The sequence below is a fragment of the Mesitornis unicolor genome, unplaced genomic scaffold, assembly GCF_000695765.1.
Source record: "Mesitornis unicolor isolate BGI_N332 unplaced genomic scaffold, ASM69576v1 scaffold484, whole genome shotgun sequence".
In the NCBI taxonomy this organism is placed as follows: domain Eukaryota; kingdom Metazoa; phylum Chordata; class Aves; order Mesitornithiformes; family Mesitornithidae; genus Mesitornis; species Mesitornis unicolor.
The window spans coordinates 1-20028 of record NW_010179159.1 but is presented as its reverse complement, the minus strand read 5'-3'; the positions used below and the strand labels follow the sequence as shown (position 1 = coordinate 20028).

Below are 20028 nucleotides of genomic sequence, written 5' to 3'. Positions count from 1 at the left end.
GCTAGGCAGCAAAATACAATGAATGAAAGAGATCCTCCACCTACAACTATTCTGCAAGAGGCAAAAAACATGCTAACGACAAGTCTTTAAACTCAACAAGGTTTATGGGGGGGGAAAAAACCAACCAAACTCGTTTGTGTACAGGTACCTTGATTCACCGTTGCAAATGAATCCTATAATTCTTTATATACCCATATATCCAACTTACCGACACAGGAGGTTTCATATTATTTATTGTAAAGCACAAAACAGGCATTTTAAAAGTGATAAAGTATACATTGAAAAAGTACATTTATATCACAAAGCATTGACCACATAATTGCAAATACATTTGCTGGAATGTGTACATCTACACTAATACTAAAAACAAACCATTTTTCATTTCTACACAGAAATATTACCTCCTATCAGTAGTGATAGATATTTTGTACATTTTCAAAAAACACTATTTTTTTTAACCAAACAAAATTAAGATCTTCATCAAGGCGTCTGCATCCATACATTTAACAAAGGTTTTTTCCCCCACACAATGAAGCAAATACTGTATTGTCCACTTCTTATTATTGGCCCTGTGCAGAAGAGATACATAAGAGATACACAAAAAGTTAAAGAAAATCCTTTAAACTGAGCTAACTCAGGAGTGAAGCCCTTAAGAAAGAAAAATCGGTTAATGTAAATGGTGGTGGCTTCTTGCATGGTTTTCAAAACCCTGGGAGGAAAAAGGTTTCTTTTTCTTTTTCTTTTTTTTAAAAAAAAACAATCACCAAACATATGGATAGATACAGAACTCGAGTTATCAGGTAAACAAAGTCATGTATTAATTATTCTGATAGTATTATTTTGCTAGAAAAAAAGATGCATACTCCGAAGGTAACAAAGCAGGAGACATGCAAAAAAAATATCCATAACCACTGAAACAGAAGCCAGCCAAAAAAACTTAAACGTTATACCTGTGGTGCTGGAGGATGTTGTGGCATTCCCTGTGGACTTGTCTGGGCATAATATGCTGCCTGTTGCCTGTAGTACTCGGCCCATGCTGCACTGTAATCTGGTTGACCACCTGGTGGAGCCCCAGTAGGGGCAGGAACTGCTTGACCTACAAGTAAATAAAATTACATAGCTTTGTTGCTGCAAGAGAAATGAGAAAATTTCAAATTCTCTCTGCCTTACAAAGGTCCCCTAGCTTCCTGCAGTCTCTCTCCAAGGCTTTTGAATAATCTTGTGGCTGCTTTTTTTTTTTTTTACCTAACTACTCATCCTATAATCTTAGTGTAATGATTCTCACATAAAGTAAAACTGAAGAACACCTTCTGAATCACATTCCAGAACAAAAGTCTTTAAAGTCTGCTGACCTAAACAACTCATAGTATTTAAATTAAAATACAGGTCAACAGGTGAGATTAATTCTTGTAACTCACCTAGACTGACTTTTATCCTATTGTCCGGGCTGCATTAATTCACTAGATGCCAATTCATTCATGCCCCCAGTTTTGGCCTCCTAAATGCAACTGCTAGGTTATTGCAGATTGCGTTTTTTAAAAAGAGCATTAATTCCTGTAAACATTTATTCTACCACACAATTTATTCTTACAACCTTCACTTAAGTTCAAGTCCTCTAGAAATAACTGTGTGTACACACATACATGTATACACACACAGTTTCCCAGACTTCAGTTGAGAACTGCTGGTCTTTCCAAGAAAATAAACTTGCAGCTTAAAGACTCCATAGAAGCGACAGACTAATACAGCAGAACTCTTTTGTGTGTCTGTGTCACAAAGGAAGCCTTGTCACAATTTTTTCCTCTCAAAAGTGCTTTTGCAGTTACCTATCCTCTGTCCAATAATCTGTCCTCACACTTGCATGCAACCAGACAGAAGGTGTTTATATGGAGCGCTTTAATTAACTTTCTTGAACAGAAAATCTATGTGAGGAATACCAACTACCTACACTTCTATTACAAGTAACTGCCATCTCCCAATCCTCTCAAAAACCTGGAAGTTTGAGCAGAGAATCTTAACAATTGGCAAAGCACTATCCTGAATGTCTTCAAAATACAATCGTTCGTTTTCCAGCCCCTCTATACAACTTAAATAGTCCTTCCACTCACGCTGCAGTGACATTAAAAAGTCTCCATCACTTTTTGGGTTTTACAGTAAAGCAACTGTTTTCCTAGGAAAACTTACTTAAATTTCTTCAAATCTAAAGAGCTGAAATAACATTTGACAACTTAAAATTTACCACAACTTTTATAATTCTGATCAATTATCTTAACCAAAATTATCTTTGACGTGGTTACAAATTATCCCAGGATACACTTTTCACAAGTTTGCTATTAATTTATGAGATAATAATTCGACTCACAAGTTATTTAGTTATGTCATAGCTGTGAGCACAGCAGAATGTCAAAGCTAAGGTATTTTTTGTGTATTATGACCCAAGAATCTTCTCACAGCCAGCCAGCTATCCAAAGGCTGTGTTGAAATTCAAATAATAAACCAAATGCAGGAAGTTTAACATCTACTCATATATGTCAAACTGGACTTGTCCTGAAGTGGGTTAGTAAAAATGTTAAGTATTTTAGCTGCATCATTCCCCTGTTAATTCTGAACCTACACATGGAATTCAGCAGTTCAGTCAAAACTTCCTTTCGTTATATACAACTGCACTGAAACAGCACACGCTCATTAACATCCAGATTCAACTGGAACACTGACAAACACGACATTTCCTTTGTACGCAGTAATCAAAGAAACGCAGAATACATGTTCCCATTAAGGAAGATTAAGAAATAAAATGCCAGATGATTCTACATTTCTTCCAATTCTCAAATCATCAAGGGTGCTTCTACTAAGAAAACTGTTCTTTGTCCTCTTTTCCCACTACAGATACAATAAACCATTAAAGAATAGTTTCACTATGTTACTATGGAATCTCTTAATTACAAATCAAGCCCACAATACATTAGAATGACTTCAAATGATAAATTTATAAACTCCTATAGTGACATATAGATAATTTACAGAAATACAACTTCACATTTAAAGGGAACTGTTAGCCTTGGGAGATTCTTAGGGCTCAGTTAAGCAAATCTTTATTTCAGCTCTTGTAAGGAAAAAATAAAAATACTGTTTCCAATTCAAGTTAACAGCACCTGTATTGCCTTCAAAAGCTAAATGACTGACTGGTTGACTGACTGACTGTTCCCTGGTAATACTCAGGGGAAATTTAAAACAAAATTTTTCAATTTATTAAGTAGGGTACCAAGTAAATAGATGGTCTGGGTCACCTACAAGACCCATGCAACATACCAGTGTGCATAAGTAATTTTACTAGCTTTTCAGTCTTATTTTAATTGTATTTGCTACTCAAAGCAATAGTCCCTGACCAAACCAAGAGTTTGAAAAAGGACATGGACTTTGCCACTGTATTTGTGAGCTGGAAAACAAGTTATTTTCAAGTCACTGTTCTATACACCAAAAAAAAAATAGGAAAGTGTTCTCTGTGATCAGCAGAGTCTTAGTGCTACAGTAGGAAGCAACCTCGGAAAACAGTATTATCATTTTGATAGGAATATTCAGGAGTGCTTTAGAGTTTTCAGATCACTCATATGTAACAAAGTATGAGAAAATTCATAGCACCAATTGCAGTAACACATCCAACTTCTCCAGCTCGATACTGTCACTCTTGCAAGCTTGCCACATGCATTATCAAAGCAGTTTTCTCAGCAGCACAAAATAAAACTGCTTCGGCTCAGCGAGTCCCAAGTTTCAGTTCTCCAAAACAGCTGTTTGTGTAATTATTTATGCTGTGAAAAATCTGAAAGAGTCAAGGAGCGAGTGACTACTAATTCCTACCTTCCCCCTTTTGCACAAGTTAATGGGGACAGAAGCATACAAGTACTGTAGGAAGCCCAAACAGTAGTAGCTGTATTTGAGAGGCCAGAGACCACAGGAGCTTGCTGATGGACAGTGTTCCTGTTTGTTGGATCTACTACTACTACTACTTAACATTGCTGTTAAGGATGGGGAAAAATACCTCCATTAAGCACTATAAATCAAATCAACAGTAATTCTCTGCCCTTCAACCTCACTTGGTCAGTTCTTACTCTTTTCTAAGTGGATCTTAAGAGAAATTGCATCTTCTGTATCAAGACTCTCAACATGCTGATGAAGCAAAAAAATTATTATTTACACAGTCAAATTATACAGGTTCAGACATCAAGAGTTCTCCTTCAGGCAACGAACTGAATTTGAACTAGAAAAAGAAATGAAGTTCAGAACTGCCCCTCTGTTTTATTTCTTGATTGTTGTCCTGAATTTTTTTTTAATTTTGCATTTTAAGAGCAACTCTTCTTATCTCCCAATGTCCATACCCAACACCTTATAACTTGCTATTACTTAATTACAGCAAATGCAAAGACTCAAGACTTTGCTTTCCAGAGATAGCAAATTAGAAAGACATCAGAGCCCCTGACAACAAATTATGTTATTCTTAAAAAGGCAGTGGAAAAATGTCATTACTTTGCATTGAAGAATGTGAGCTGAACTAACAGACAATAAATTGAAAAAAAAAGCAGTTAAATGAAAGGAAGAGAAAAAATAGAAAGGCCCATCATATCTTTAAAATCACTTGTTTGGGAGGTCTGTTGCAATTTTCTAAGTCTGACACACAATTCTTGTAGAAAATAATCATTACATATTATTTTCCGTTTCATTTCATCATGTATGCTGTGCCAAAACAAAGAAGAATAAAAGTAGTTACATCTTGGCAATGAATTTGAGACCAGCACAGCAGAAAGTTGGTAAGAGGATTAAACATGCTATTCATTTTAACTCCAAATGCTTTTTAATATTCCAGCAGCTGGAGGGGGGCAAGAAACTCACCAAACCCTCCCACCCAAACAAACAGAAAGCCTAAACTAGATACTGGTGTATGTTTGGTCAAGCAGCGATACCAGGGAAAGCACTGGCATTCAAAAGCCTACCAGTCCTCAGTATACAAATCCACATCAACTACAATATGCATGGGTGGACACTGAACAAAACACTGACCTGCAAGACAGGACCATGGTTTAAATGGTAACAGCTCCTTCTGCCAATGCATCGAGACCACATATTCTTTCCTTATTCAGCAAAAGACTGAATCAACTTAAGCTAACACATTTCAGTTTTATGTCAGCTCAAGAAAAATATTTTGAAGAAGCTATTAACATAAAACCTGCAGTTTAAACACAGCTCTTAAATGCTGCAAATACTGTTTTAAAAAGGGCATAATATAAATTAAAGATAGTTACGATGTTTTTAATAACCTGGGACATAGAAATCAAGTTAAAAGAAGAAAAAGATCTGCCATCTTAAAGAGCATAAGGAAACAATTACCAATCAAGAAAAGAAGAAAAACCAAACAGTTTCATAAAGTAGATCAAAGCTGAACTCCAAAACTTAGGAAATACACTTTAACTAAACGCTTATTGCACTAAATAAACTTAGGAAATATACTTAAAAAGCTGGCACACATACCCATTTTTTTGTAGTACTCTTCCCAGGCCTTGGTATAGTCAACCTGCCCTGCTGGTGCTGGATTTGGCTGATCTCCTGAATTACATTAAAAAAAACAGTCAAACAAAACCGACTGGGTTTTGTTTCATACATAGAACAATTTGCAAGTAATCAACCAATCTTTTCAGTAACAGTCCCAAATAACATCACTCAAATCTTACGCTATAAAATTATGTGGTACAAGCTACTACACATGTAAACTATTACCAAAAGACACCATAAAGAAACAACTATTTAAAGTGTTTAGCATATTTTCAAGGTTCAGGAAAAGGCATACCACTCACAGTACAAAATACTATCGAAAATGCAAGTGGTAAGCCAAATGTAAGTGGCTCATCCAAGCACCACAATTATAATAATACAACCAAATACTACAATTATAGTTGTCCTAAAACAACTGGAAGTGATGCAACTGTTTAAGCAAATGACAATCAACAGTTTTGCTCATTTCATTTTTATTCATGACTGCACTATGTTGACATTAAGCCAGCCCAAGTTGCACCAAAATTCTCTTCAGAGTACCTTACAAGATAAACAGATTACCTTCATTACTATTGAAATTAAGAAAAGCAATATTGAAGGCTGTAAGCAAGTTTTCCAAGCAACTCAGCTACCTTACAATAAATTTATTCATTATATGAAAATATCAAAGAAATGTAATGGGGCATCTACACTCCCAGCAATGAGAAATTTATCCATTTTACTCAACAGCTACCTTGTCCATTAGTTTGGGTTGTAGCTGGTCCACCAGGAGGGGCTGCAGGTGGTGGTTGTGCTTGTTGCTGATAGTAGTGAGCATAATAAGCTGCCCATGCTGCTGAATTGGGATCTGTTCCTGGCTTACCTATGAAAGCAAAACAAATATTTATAAAAAGTAGTATGAAAAGAATGCTGTCCTCAACTAACCCGGTGCAAAGCACTCATTTTCTTTCAAAGAAAGATCAATCTAAACAAGATAACCATGTACATCACTTAAGTATCTTTTCTTTCTAGCACAAACTTTCGATCAGGTTTCAGACAAGTGTACTGCACAAAGTATACTTACTTGCACAGGACCGATAAGATAAAAATCGTTCTGGAACCCTTACTACTACAGTGCTGTTTATTAAATTCTTAAAGGTGAGAAAAACAGATTTTAAAGTTTCTTTAATAGTCATGTTACTATCCGGTAGCAACAATGAATCATTCTAGCATGAAACAATTTCAGTGGTTTTACGTTTTTTGTTATAACCTCACACTAATGACACTGGCACAGGCGGAGGAGGCACGCCAAATAGGTATTTCTGAAACAGAAGAATACAAATCTTACTAGGTATTTGCAACGCTTGTCAGTTAAACTTTAAGGTAACAGTAAAATGTATAAACACAGTATTTTAAGAACCTGAATCCCCAGACATGGCTGTAAAGCATCACTGTTTACTTACAGCTTTTTAGTATAACAAATAATAGCAACATTTGCATCTTCTGCAGCTACCTCCATGCTTCCCTTACTTTTAACTACATCTAGGTAATCCAACGATGCTACTTCCTAGGATCCTTATTTCTCTGTTTTTCACATACAGCCTTTAGGAACAGCTTATTCTTGCTGAATCACAGGAATCAATTACATTACTGGACTGGCAATCCACAAAAACTGCAAATCTACTATTACAGAACATAATGTCCTATAGCACAATCGGCATCCTCTAATATTACTTGCATCCTTAAAAATAAAAAATATCTGCACAGAAATGCAGGCAATTGAGGAGAAAATTTCACATAAGGACACAGACACAACTGATACTTTAGAATAACTACACATATGAATGGAATTGTATTTCCCTTCAAACACAAAATAGATAAGGCAATGACTAATGGAAGAGAAAGAAGAAATCTCCTGAAAAAGGCATTCGGGGAGAAGAAATCCACAACACAAGTTTCTTCCAGTATATCAATTTAGCATTGAAGTCAGATGTAACCACTTAAAACACACACAGCAGTAACAGCATACAGCAAACAATGCCAACACACTGTTTCCTTTTTAGATTACACTGCTTCCATCAACAACAGTGGATTTAAACTAATGTGTACTATATTCTAAGGTTACCTGCAAACATCAAATAAGCCATTGCTTGTTCCCCCCCCTCCTTCCCCTTAGTAGCTACTTCTCTAGAATAGAAGAGCACAGTGCGGGATTCATTGAATTTCCAAAGAAATCTGACTGCAGTAACTAGCTCCACTGCCACGTGACAAAGAGGCAAAGCATGGTTCTGAAGAAAGGACCTCTGAAAAAAATACTAAAATAACCCATTTGTTATACTGAAATAAGCAATTAAGTGGAAAACTGTACAAAACTCATCCAAATAAATGCCAGTAGAAACACCAAATTCAACTGCACACAGGAAAACAATTAGATTTTTAATAGGAGTATTTATCAAAAAATGGTTATAAAATCATCATCAAGATGACATCAAGGTGAGCATTAGCTATTTTTTTTTACAGATATTTTTGTAGATAAATTACCTTATAAAATATGCAAAAGCAGTATGAAAAACACTAACATTTTGGCAGTGGTTTTGGATTAAGTGACACTTAAGAGTATGCTGAGACTTCAAGTCAAGTCACTTTGAATCATTCTACATTTAAATGATGACAAAAGGCATTTTTAAATACTAAACTGAATGCATGCAGAACTACCTTTTATAAGTTTGGGAACTGAAACTCGAGATGGTTCTTTGCCAAGAAAGGATATATAAAAGACTTGAACAGAACTCTCTGTAGATTGTAACATCCTCCAAAGCCCTCCCTTTTTCTTTAATGGAGTTTCTGTCAGGACCAGTGGCTATCAGAAAGTATTTATTCCATTTATAACAAAACCAAAATTGAGATCTTTTGGCTTTAGTTCTTCAGAAGTTCTACCTCAAACAAATGACTTCAAGTGCCTCAAGCACCTAGCCTTACCATGCCTTCTGTGACTGCAGTTCCATTTCCCCATATGATCTAGTCGAACCAAAGAATGTAACTTAAAGAAAATCAGGATACTGAAACTTTGGGAACTTGTAAATAAGTAAAAACTCCCAGTCTTTGCAAAGATAAACAGAAATAGAAGAAACAGATGCTGAAAATATGGATTTCAGAAGAAAACACAAACCTACTGTAAGCAAAAGCTCAAAATACACAATCCTAACAAGCTTTACTGTATTAACAGCAGTTCAACACAAGTTCTCTCTTAGCATAAACTGTGCAAAGTCAGGATCAGTGAGATTGTAAGGGGCACCGTTTAAAATAAAATCCAAAGTCACTATTTGAGAAAGAAAACATATCCTTATTAAAGAACATGAAAAAACATCCACTGTAAGAAAAATGAACCGATCTGCACAAAATCAGTTAACCAAGATTCTTGCAAAAACCAACATAAATTGAGATGCGGTATCAGTAATGTTTAGTAAAGAATCACATTCCAAATGTAACAACTGAATTTCAACATCTCACAAACAACATGCAAGAAGTGTAAACCACACAAACTGACCATCAGTAAAAAACATCCCTGAAAAATAAGGAGCTTTTTCACATTTACCAGTGTAACAGAAATGAATTGTGAAACATATACTTTTAAGGACAAAACGGATGTACTCAGAGCATATACACAGTATACTACAACTGTGACATTTCTTACCTGGATCTGGTGGATTTGGTGGCTGCCAGTGTGGATAAGCATTTCCCCATCCTTGCGGAGCATACGGAGCTGGAGGACCACTACAAAAGATCAAGTCATACACAGAGTGAAAGCCAGTCCCAGGGTCACCATACAAAAGAAAGGAAGCTAGCTGAAGCTGTACTTACTGAGGTGCAGGGCCAGGAGGCCCTGGATTATAAGGAGCTGGGTTATATGGTCCCATGGGAGCACCAGGACCCGGTGGCCCAGGAGGTCCATGTGGCCCAGGAACAACACCATGGGGTCCATGGGGAACAGGTGGACCCAATGGATTTACTGGACCCTGTAACAAGAATATCATACAGATGAAAATAAACCTTGAAGTTCTCAATTTTTCAAAAGCATAAATCTGAACACTAAGAATATAATCTAAAATGTTTGACAGTTTTTAAATAAAGACATTTTCCTGGAGAAAACAGTCTTTCTGAAGATTAATTAGGCTTATAGCTAGTTAAAGAAGAGAGATAAAAGCAGTTGTAGCAGCAATAGCAACTAAAAAGCTGCATTTATTTCAGTTCTTTCTGGAGGGAATAACTGATTTTACAAATAAGCATGGATTTTTCCCCAAGTTGCATTAACCCCTCTCCCCCACACCAATCTCAAACAAGACTATCAGCGTTCCAAGATAAGCCAATACATCTAAATCTGGCTAATCTTGCTAATTAAATCTGTTTGCAAGATCAAGTACAAGAAACAGGTAGTAAGTGTATTTACATGCATATACATGCAAATAGAAGTGCAGTAAAATTAGGAGTGCAGACCTGGATTAGGATTCTACCTAAACTGAGACTGGAAAACTGAACACATGCTCCAGTAGCTTTAGAAATATCAAGGATACCTTCGAAGTCATCAAATTTTTCATTATGCACAAAGTGGGCATCTTCAGGAGCACATAATTAAAAAATACACTGTATTACACTGAAGAAAGCAACTGTTTCTTTACCTTTCAAGTTTTTGCTTCTTTTTGTGCATCAAGTTGTGTTTACGTTCCCTAGATTACTATTTATTATTAATAATTAATTATCTGATAAAGTAATTTGGAAGAAAAATGGAATAAAAGTCTCTACAAAAGTGACTCGCTTCCTAGTCTGTTTAGTTATAACTGTAAACCAAAATATAGTTATACACTCACTCCAATCTTTTCTTCTATAAGTTGTCGTGCATAATCTATTTGCTGGGGTGTTCCACGAATAGTGAACATCTTCATATTTGGATCTGCATTAGGTGGAGGATTTCGTTGAAGTTCTATTCTAGCACCAGACTGCTGGCTTATGCTTTTAATCGTTTCGCCACCTACAATGCAACATATAACTTTTATGACATGCGTTAAAGCTAAAATACTCAGATTCAAAAGTCAACTGCATGGGAGATGAAGACAGAGAAGTGAGAAGACAACTATTTTTTATGAGCCATACAAGAACATTCTAACAACAATTTCAAAAAAACTAACCCTCCTCAGTATAGTACAGAGTTTTGATTGCACTAAAGTAGTACAGACATTTTTTTAAATTAAAGACCACAACATTGTTACTCAGAAAGAACCACAAATAATTCCTACAAAGTTGTCTGGCTTTTTCCATTCACGTAAAAGATTTAAGATTAGACCTGAATAACATCCTATATCCATGGTTATCAATAAACACAACCTTAAAGCTTAATCTCCCTATAAAGCAGTAGGCAAGCCCAGGTAACGAAAAAACCCAGAACAAAAAAAAAAAACAACAAACCAAAAACCCACACAAAACCAAAAACCAAGACCAGAAGCTGACTAGATGGTAAAGTCCACAGTTTTTGCAGTGCACTAAAACCAGAAAGTTAAATTCCCAAAACTAGTTCCTCCTCTTATAGAATCCTGAGATATTACTGTATCATTAGTAGGCATAAAGTTTTCAAAACAGTGGTTATTTGGCATTTAAAAAAATAAGTTAATCAACCTTTCAGGTCAAGAACTGAACTATGTCAGCCTATTTGTTGTGTCTGGAAAACACATTACAAACAAAAGATTAAGGTAACTCAAGTGTTACATTTAGAAGCATACAGTAAATTATTTTTAGAACAAAATTCTTTAAGAAGTAATCGTTACAATAAACACACATAAGGAATTGTTACAAGATTCCACTGTACCAGATCTTCACTGGAGTATGCAAAATTCAGTTTTAAGAGTTACAGATGTAATAACATTAGGCTAATCAAGCAGTATCAAATGCAAGTTAATTATAAGACACATCATCTGAGAATCTACCAAACACTACCGATGTAGCTCAGTACTCAGTACTTTTTAAAAAGCGCATTAGATAAATTGACTGGTTCTTGACACTGAGGTATGTGTTTTGGTGAGAAAAGTCTGAAGAGAGTATTAGGAATGTTACGATTTAGCAGTATTACATTGTTCTACTATACATGAAACTATTTGCAAAGGCTTCTCTTGAAACATCTGTCTAGTATGACTGTTTGTACAAAGAGAAAAGCTAAGGTGTTTTTTAACTGCATATAGATAGACATATATATAAGATACATTGCCTTTGCCAATAATTAATCCAGTTTTGCCAGTGGGAACAATAAAATTGAATTCCTGTAATCCACCAGGAGGCCCCATGTTCCAGTTGCCTTGGCCTCTCCCTCTTCCTCGACCACCAGGTCCTGGTCCACCAGGGTTACCAGCCTAAAAAAGAAAAACCAACAAATTAGCATGTTCTATAAAAATTACTGCAAACAAATTATTAATGTCAACTGGTTACATTTCATTATTTGTTAAGAAAAGACTGTTTTACTACTCAGGTAATTTTGATAGTTAAAAGTAGCATCTTTTCCAGAAGACCTAAATTACATTTTACAAGATGTTCTGTACAACTCTCCATAGGAAAGATGAAGTATACAGAAGAAAGCTGAAAGTTTCACATATACAAAGACGTAATTTCTGTCTACCTTCTATAAATGCAGTGCCGGGGCTCACAATAACCTTATCTCACAATAAGCTTTTAAACCATCTTTTAAACACAGGTTACAACCAAAATGAACAGTGTAACTGCTATTAATACAAGATAATAGAAGAAGCAACAATACAACCACAGATCAAAAATTGTTGTGACTTTGAATCAGTATTATCATTATCAACCTGACACTTGCAAAACTAACTGTAAAAGCAAACATTCATATTCCAGACTGAATTTTGAAGTAGATTCAAATAGCACCAAGAGATTATTTTCTTAACTTGCACACTCATTTTTAAAATTTAAAGTCATGCAGGAGATTTTAAATGGGAAACATTATTATCCAACCTGAACACTTCGAAGGAGATCTGTAATAATTTCTGCAGCATGCTGACATCTGTCAGGAGGCCCCGTGATCTGGGCTATTCTATCTGGAGTTGTCCCATCATCTGGAATAAAAATGAACAATTCCAGTATATGCAATCCAGTAAATTTACACTCAATTCATAGAAACTTATGAATGTATTACCAACCTGGCTTAAATTGGATCCTAACACCCGCATCATTCTGTATCTTTTTTATCATCTCTCCGTTTCTTCCAATTACAATACCTACAGCAAATCGTGGTATTGGAACCTTAAAAAGAAAAATTTCAAGATGTCTACAATGCAAATACTCCTTCCAAAGTCACACAATTAAAGCATCACTTATGAGAATGGTAAACTAGGGCCAGCCCTATGCCACATAAGGCTTTTGGAAGTGTGGGTTGTTTTTTTTTTAATATCAAGTTACAAGCCTAGCAAATATTGGACAAAGGCATCAGAAAGAAACATCCTATGCACTACAAGTTCTCCTAGTGGCAGCAGTGGGTATTATCCTCCTCACAATCAAAGAACAAAAGTTCTAATGGTCCTAAAATGCAACATCTAGCAGATGAAACTTTCAGCCTCACCTCTGATGAGCAGTTACAAGCTCATGACTAGCATAACAGGTAAATATTCTTCTGTAAAGGCCAAACTCCAATTTCTAGAATGACATTATATACTTAGCCATATAACTGATTTCCATATTTGATAAAAAATTCCAGCTAGCTCAAACAGTTCAAAACTGCTGGTAAAATGAATGCTGCACACCATTAAGTCAATCTCAGAAACAATCAAGTAGTACTTACACGTTACAGCCATTTTTGGAATCTGGTTAAGAGTTTTCAGTGGTATTACCCAGCTTAACATTTTAATGTTAACATCTCAAAATACAGTGAACAAGTTTTTCAACCATGCTTACGTCTATCCCTTCATTTCCTCCTATTCTTGACCCATATTCGTTGCGCACCTCTCTAAAGCCACCTTGATCACGAATTAACTCCAGCACCATTTCCTTGGCTTGCTAAAAGAAGAATGAAAGTTTATTTAGGTACTGCAATATCAGAATGGATTTTAAAATGCTCTGAATTCTGAAGGACTCCTTACCTGAACTTTATATGGGTCTCCAGTTATCCTAAGTGGCTTGTCTGCACCAGTGTTCTGTGGACCATCTTGAATCATGACCATTTTGACACCTGCCCGTTCCTATTTAACAAAAGGGAGGTCAATACCCACTCAAATCTAGATTTGATAGTGTCACATGTTTAAAAGAAACATATATACCTGTAATTGCTTAATTGTCTCTCCACCTTTTCCAATAACTAATCCTGCTTTACTTGCTGGAATCATAATTTCTTGGACTGCATTTCCAGGTCCATCACCATGATGAAAGCCAGGTGCAGGTCTTCCCTTTTCAACTATTTGATCAAGTAATCTTTTTGCTGATCTGTGAAGGAATGAGTAAATTTATACATACACTTTATTCCTACAAGTATCACTTGCCCATGCCTATTCTGCTTGGAATTTTTTTTTCATTTGAAAAGTTTCTCCAGAAGAATACAATTACTCTCATTAAGAAATATAAGGAAAACCCAGTAAATGTGTAACTAACTTAAGAAACTAACTGCAAGATAATGTGGTAGACACAAAACCAAGCCAATGTCAGAATACAAAAGGTGGTTCATTACCAAACACATGTAAGAGTTACCTCCTCAAACACGACCATCATCCCTGAATGGTTACATTGATACATAATTCAAAACAAAAGATGGAACCTTGTTCTTTAAAATATTCAAGAAATACAAATAAATCCATGTTAAATGGAAGGTCTGAAATCGTTATAATTTACTTTTTAGTGTATTAAAATAATCACCAGATAGAAAGCTTTTTCTAACTTTGCTTAATTTCAGTAGTAATTCAGGTAACTTCTCATTTGACAGTAATTTTTCTTTAATCTACTAACAGGCAGATCTATTTTATGTTGTTTTATGAACAGGTAAAAAAAAAATCACAGACAGTAAAATAAACCTAGCTTTAACATCAAGTATCATGATAGCTGCAACTTGATTCAGCATGCAAAGTCAGGATATTTGTACTTGTAACCACTACCAGAATAGCTGACAAAAGTGTATGTTCACCACACATGTAAGTCAGTTGCCATCAAAGTGAAATTATGACTACTGTACTAACATCAGTTAAAGCTTCTTCCCTCCAATATGCAAGCAGGAAAAAGAAAAATCAAAAGAAAATTCCCTGTAAAGGAATGACTTCATATATAGCAGCGTGCCTGGCTGCCATGCTACTTTCCCAAAGGAAAACGTGTAGCTGCAGGCCTTACCTGCAAACATGAAGTGGGAGGAACTAACATAAATGAGGTAATACCAAATATTATACACAAATATAATATATACTTAAGATTTTTCCTAGCAAAGGCAGGATAAGTTGGTCCTCAAACAGTTATATAACCTCTGTGCCACTAACAAAAAAATGTTTTCATTGCCATCACCCTCTTCCCTGAATATAGGAAGGTTCACTTTGCTGACAGGTATTACATAAGCATCCCTTTCATAACTTTTGGTATACATTTGTTTATACCAAAGACATTTAAAACGACTGATGGGCTGGGCTTTGAGTCATTCCTACTCTTACATATTACTGATTTTCCACATTTTCCGTGTGATCTTCCAATTTATGGCTAACAAAGAGTTTCTTTTTAGCACAGTATATACTCACACATTTCAACCTCAATCTGGAATCAGCGCATAGTTCAGTAAGTATTATCTATAACAAGATCTGGACTTGGAAAAAGTTGAATTCCACATTTTTGCCTTAAAATTTCAAGTATGCTGAGGGATCTACCTGGACGTACAGGGCCTCTTCTCTTATGTATATATTTAATTGGCACTGGACTGCCTCTTCAATGTAGGAAAAACATAGTATTATGAACATACTATCTAGATACTACATTCAGATCTAAAAAATAAATTGTATTGCACAGTTCAATACAAACAAACCAATTTTGTTCTACTTACTGAACAGACTCTGGTGTTCCAGTTAGCATACAAGATCTTTCAGGCAGGCCTCCACTATCTAAGGTCATAAAATAAAACCAATTTAGGAGTAGTGTTAAGTGAGAAAGAGATTATGAAATTAAACATAGTATACAAACTACTGGAACTCTACTGAAGTAGAATAATCAGTGTATCACAACCTTTTGCATGTCTTTAGACAGTGACAATCATGATTATCAGAAAACAAAGCATATCTTAAACGAAGGTTCAGGCAATTAGAAGCAATGATCAGCATTCTGAACTTTGTACCAAAAAAACCTCACCAAAATAAACAAAGAAAAAGCAAACAACACACAAATAGTTACCAGGTGCAATCTGTATTTTACAGCCAGACTCTTGCTGTATGCGTGAAATCTGCTCTCCACCTCTGCCAATTACTTGGAAAAAGAAAATGCAGAAAGATTATTTGTATTAATAGCATCTGCTAACATCCCTCCCTACACTGCACCACCACATCCATACTACTTACTGAATCCAACCATCCCATCTGGAACTTTGTACTCCTCTGTCATCACGGACCTACAGAGAATGTTAAATCAATCAAAAGACAACGACCATTCAGAAACCAAACAGGCATTTATTTTATGTATATCCTCCCAATAAACTAAAGAAAGCTAGTGCCCCCACCATCATCACCCTGGCTCACTTGCCTTCCATTAACTTTAAAAATCATTATGCAAGCACAATACTAAGTAAACTAACAACATACAAAAGCGACCACAAAAAGTTCAAGTATAATACAAATCAATCTAAGTTTTCCTTCATCTTCTTTACTATCAACAGAAGTGTGGTACAGAAAAGGCCGGTGTAGCATTCTAAATTTCATCTGTATATCCATCAAAGTATGCTGAAAGTACAAAAATTTCAGCATCTCACCTACCAAAACCAGCCATAGAATAAGAGTAACAGTTACGTGTGGCTGTTTAGGGAAGAAATGAGTGGAGAAACCTACTAAGTTGTAACAAATGTAGCTGACTGAGGAATACACTGTGTTAAATACAATTTTTTTTAAACCACTAGCTTTCCTTTTTGTTTACAAGATAGTGTCAACCCTCTCCTCTTCAGATCTGCTTCTAACTTCTGATTATACTACCTACTCTCAAGTAGTAAAAGCCAGCAACTCATTTTCCTTTTACTAAGCTTGATGCACACCCTAGGCTGCAAAGAGAAAAACAAAAAATGCATCGACACTGTTGTTTCTAAGTGTTTTGCTTGGGACTTGCTGAAGCTAAATTTCAACAGATCACACATAGAGTAATTGCTTTGTGCATTGGTACCACATTTTCAGAAAAAATTCTTGAAACCACTTTTTTTTCACTAAAAACCAAACTCTACATAAGATGTAGGGTAACTCTTACCTTTGTTGTTGATGCATCGGTGGTAGCTGATTTCCAAAAGCTATAAGCAAATATTGTTAAAATTAAATTCAAACAAGCAGTACAATTTACAACTAAGCTTCTCCTTTGATAATAAAACTTAATTGTATCAACTTTTGTTCAAGTTGACTTTTAAAGAAGTCTTATCAAGAGGTGTATAAACAGCTAAAGAGATTCTCAGCTGTTGCTAACAACATTGTCAGTTTTACAAAGCAGACTGGCACTGCTTCAAGAAAATAAGACATAAATACCCAGCCATTCTTTCGGTCTTACTGATTCAAGTATCACCTACCAGAACAGTTTCAAATTCTTGTTCTGACAACGTTACACTTGTTTAGGTTTTTTTTTTTTGGCAACAAAATAAAAATTACTTACAGTCATTCTGAGGAGCAACTTTCTTAGCATCTGGTTGATCTGCAAAATTAAGATTTTTTAAATTTTTTTTGCCAAGAAATTCAAGAAGTGTTTACACCTTTTAGTGTGAACTGTAACTTTCCAGTGTATTTTAGTCCCCCTTTCTTTTTTTTTTTTCCTCCAATTTCAGGGAGTTGATCATCTGAATAAAAGAAAGAATCTCACAAACACTCAGCACTTGGTTAGTACAGCTGAAAAGATGTTAGGTTTTTCCATATTATCTATTCAGTAGTTTAAAAACGGCAGTTTTCAGAACACACTGTAGATTTCTCATAGATACCCAGTCACTGAAACTTAACTAAGACAAGGAACAAAGTTTAGCTCCATTGGTTGCTCAAGCTAATGATGCTTCTATAGTAAAAAAGAAAAAAAAAATCAAATCCATACAAAAATCAACAATGATTTAAAGAAAAAAAAATTCTGACAACGACCACAATTCTAGATCAAACATCTGAAAATACAACAGTATCACATGGCAATGCAATCTCAATCTGAATGTCGATATGAAATTTCTATCCAAATATCAAGCATTTCATAGCATAAAACTTCAAAAAAAAGCAGATTCAAAGAAACTACATCACTACCATCCAAATCCTTTCTGTACAGTAAAGGAACAAAAGGCATAATTAACCTATATCTGAAAAGGTAAGACTTCAGATGCTTCCTTCCCACCCCAAAATAAAGGTTATATGAACCACCATAATTTATGTGCAGCAAAAACTCAGACACATATTCCAAGAAATATTTGTGTCAATCCAGAAAGATCCACTAGTTTATGTCATGTTTACATACTAAACACAGGTAATAAATAAAAATTCCTGCCTTTAAAAGGAGAGGGCATTCCCTCCCAGTGTGTTGTACTGCTCGGACTTGTCCAAGAGCCATCTACACATAAAATAAAAAGAATACATTACATATATCATCTGAAGCATCATTAGCTCATTTTTGTATATTAAAAACCTCACCGTTAGTAGAAAAAAAAACTTTATTACAGGACACAAGAACTCCTGATATAAAGCCTTAGTTACATTCTGTAGACTGAGTTTCAATCCTTTCCTCTTATAGGAAAAAAAGGCATTGCTCTTTTGTGAGACTTATGAAAACATTTCAACAAGCTCAGAGATTTCTTTCCACAATTTAGCCAGGATTTTGTGTGTGTATTAAACATATCAAACCCTGTTAAGTTCAAACTGGCTGCTTAGTAAGAGACAGAAGACACACATACATTTCAGGAGAAAACTACTGCAGTATAAGGCAGATCCAAAAAGCTGCAACAAACTACAAGATTTAAGTATGATCTTATCAGGGTTCACACGCGCTACAGACTTAAATATCAGACAAAGCAGAAGTGTCTACAAGGTAGAAAAACTACTTTCCTGTCTTTTTTTAAAGTCCTATGCTATTACAATGAAATGCATTAATACTTTTATTTGAAACTGTGCAGTAATAAAATATATTAAACCATTCAAATTTTAGGAATGAGCACTTCCTACTCTAATTATAATTTACAAACTCATGAGTCCTACACAACAAGACAAGACTTAAATGACATACCTGCGTGTAAGCGTTTCTTAACCATGAATTTATCTGCCACCCTCCCCAGCATACATTTTCCTTTTTAGAGCATTTAAACCACATTAAAAATATTTTAAACAGGCTTACATTCACTTCAGGTTAGAGCACAAAGGTTTAAAGCAAATTTCCCCATTAAACTGAAAATGTGAAAGCATGTCATAATCTATAAGGGAACAAAATGTTTTTATGCTGTGCTATGGAAAAAAACCCCTGCTAACAAAAAGGCCACCTGCAATCTTTCTGGCACTGTGGCCAGACTCAACAAAAAGAAATGCAGCAGTAACGAATGCATACCTCCATCCTCAAGAGGTCTTTTTTGTCCTCCATAACCGTAGTCGTTTGAATTCATTGATGTGCCAGCATCCCCTCCAATTTTTGCTGCAATCTAAACAAAAGGCAGATGTTGTGAGTAAAAAAAATAATAATTATAATTCACGCAGTCCTTTTATTCCAGGTCTTCTAAACGATTTTAAGCGATTTAGACAACGAATATTAAAATGATCCTAAATAAGTTAATAAAAAGCTACTGTTTGAAACAGTTCTGCTCACAGAAATATTATTTTTAAGGTCTTCAAAACCACTTGTGCTAATCCTTCAACAACAAAGCTTCCTATATTTTCTTCATCGGCTGAAAAGAAGCCCGAACACAAGAAACTTTTCTGAAAGGGGCTCTTCCTTTTCTACCCATTCTTCACGAAACGCTGCAGTATTTCACAGAGGGTCTGACCACTAGAACTATTTCAATCCTTAGCAGTCTCAACTACACCACGTCTACAAATAATGTCAAAACCGACGAGGCGAAAATTTTGCTTGAAAAATAACGAAAGCACGGCCCGTGGTGCAAAGTCTACAAAAAAAACTTCGCGATTAATTACTTCTTAAAAGACAGCCCTCGCTGCCTTCACTCCGCAGGCCGCAGCGCTTCCCAACCGGTCCGAACAGGTTAGCGAGCACCGAGGGCGCCTCAGGGAACACAATACGGGCCGCGTCGCGGAGCCGCCCTCCCCCCTTCCCTTCGGCTGCCCGGGCAGCCCGACAAGGCGCCCG

The 20028-nt window shown here is 35.7% G+C and overlaps 1 protein-coding gene across 1 annotated transcript; it reads right to left on the bottom strand.

The window, feature by feature from the left end:
• Nucleotides 1–215: 215 nt before the first annotated feature.
• FUBP1 (far upstream element (FUSE) binding protein 1) lies at nucleotides 216–19366 on the bottom strand (the record flags this gene model as incomplete). Its single annotated transcript, XM_010182657.1, has 19 exons — nucleotides 216–569; nucleotides 951–1096; nucleotides 5521–5595; nucleotides 6275–6403; nucleotides 9215–9294; nucleotides 9382–9536; nucleotides 10386–10546; nucleotides 11774–11915; nucleotides 12532–12632; nucleotides 12717–12819; nucleotides 13516–13569; nucleotides 13653–13751; nucleotides 13830–13992; nucleotides 15578–15635; nucleotides 15922–15993; nucleotides 16086–16135; nucleotides 16975–17014; nucleotides 17368–17406; nucleotides 19276–19366. Coding segments are annotated over 19 exons (1767 nt in total), but the record flags the coding sequence as incomplete, so codon positions are not given.
• Between the last annotated feature and the right edge of the window lie 662 nt (nucleotides 19367–20028).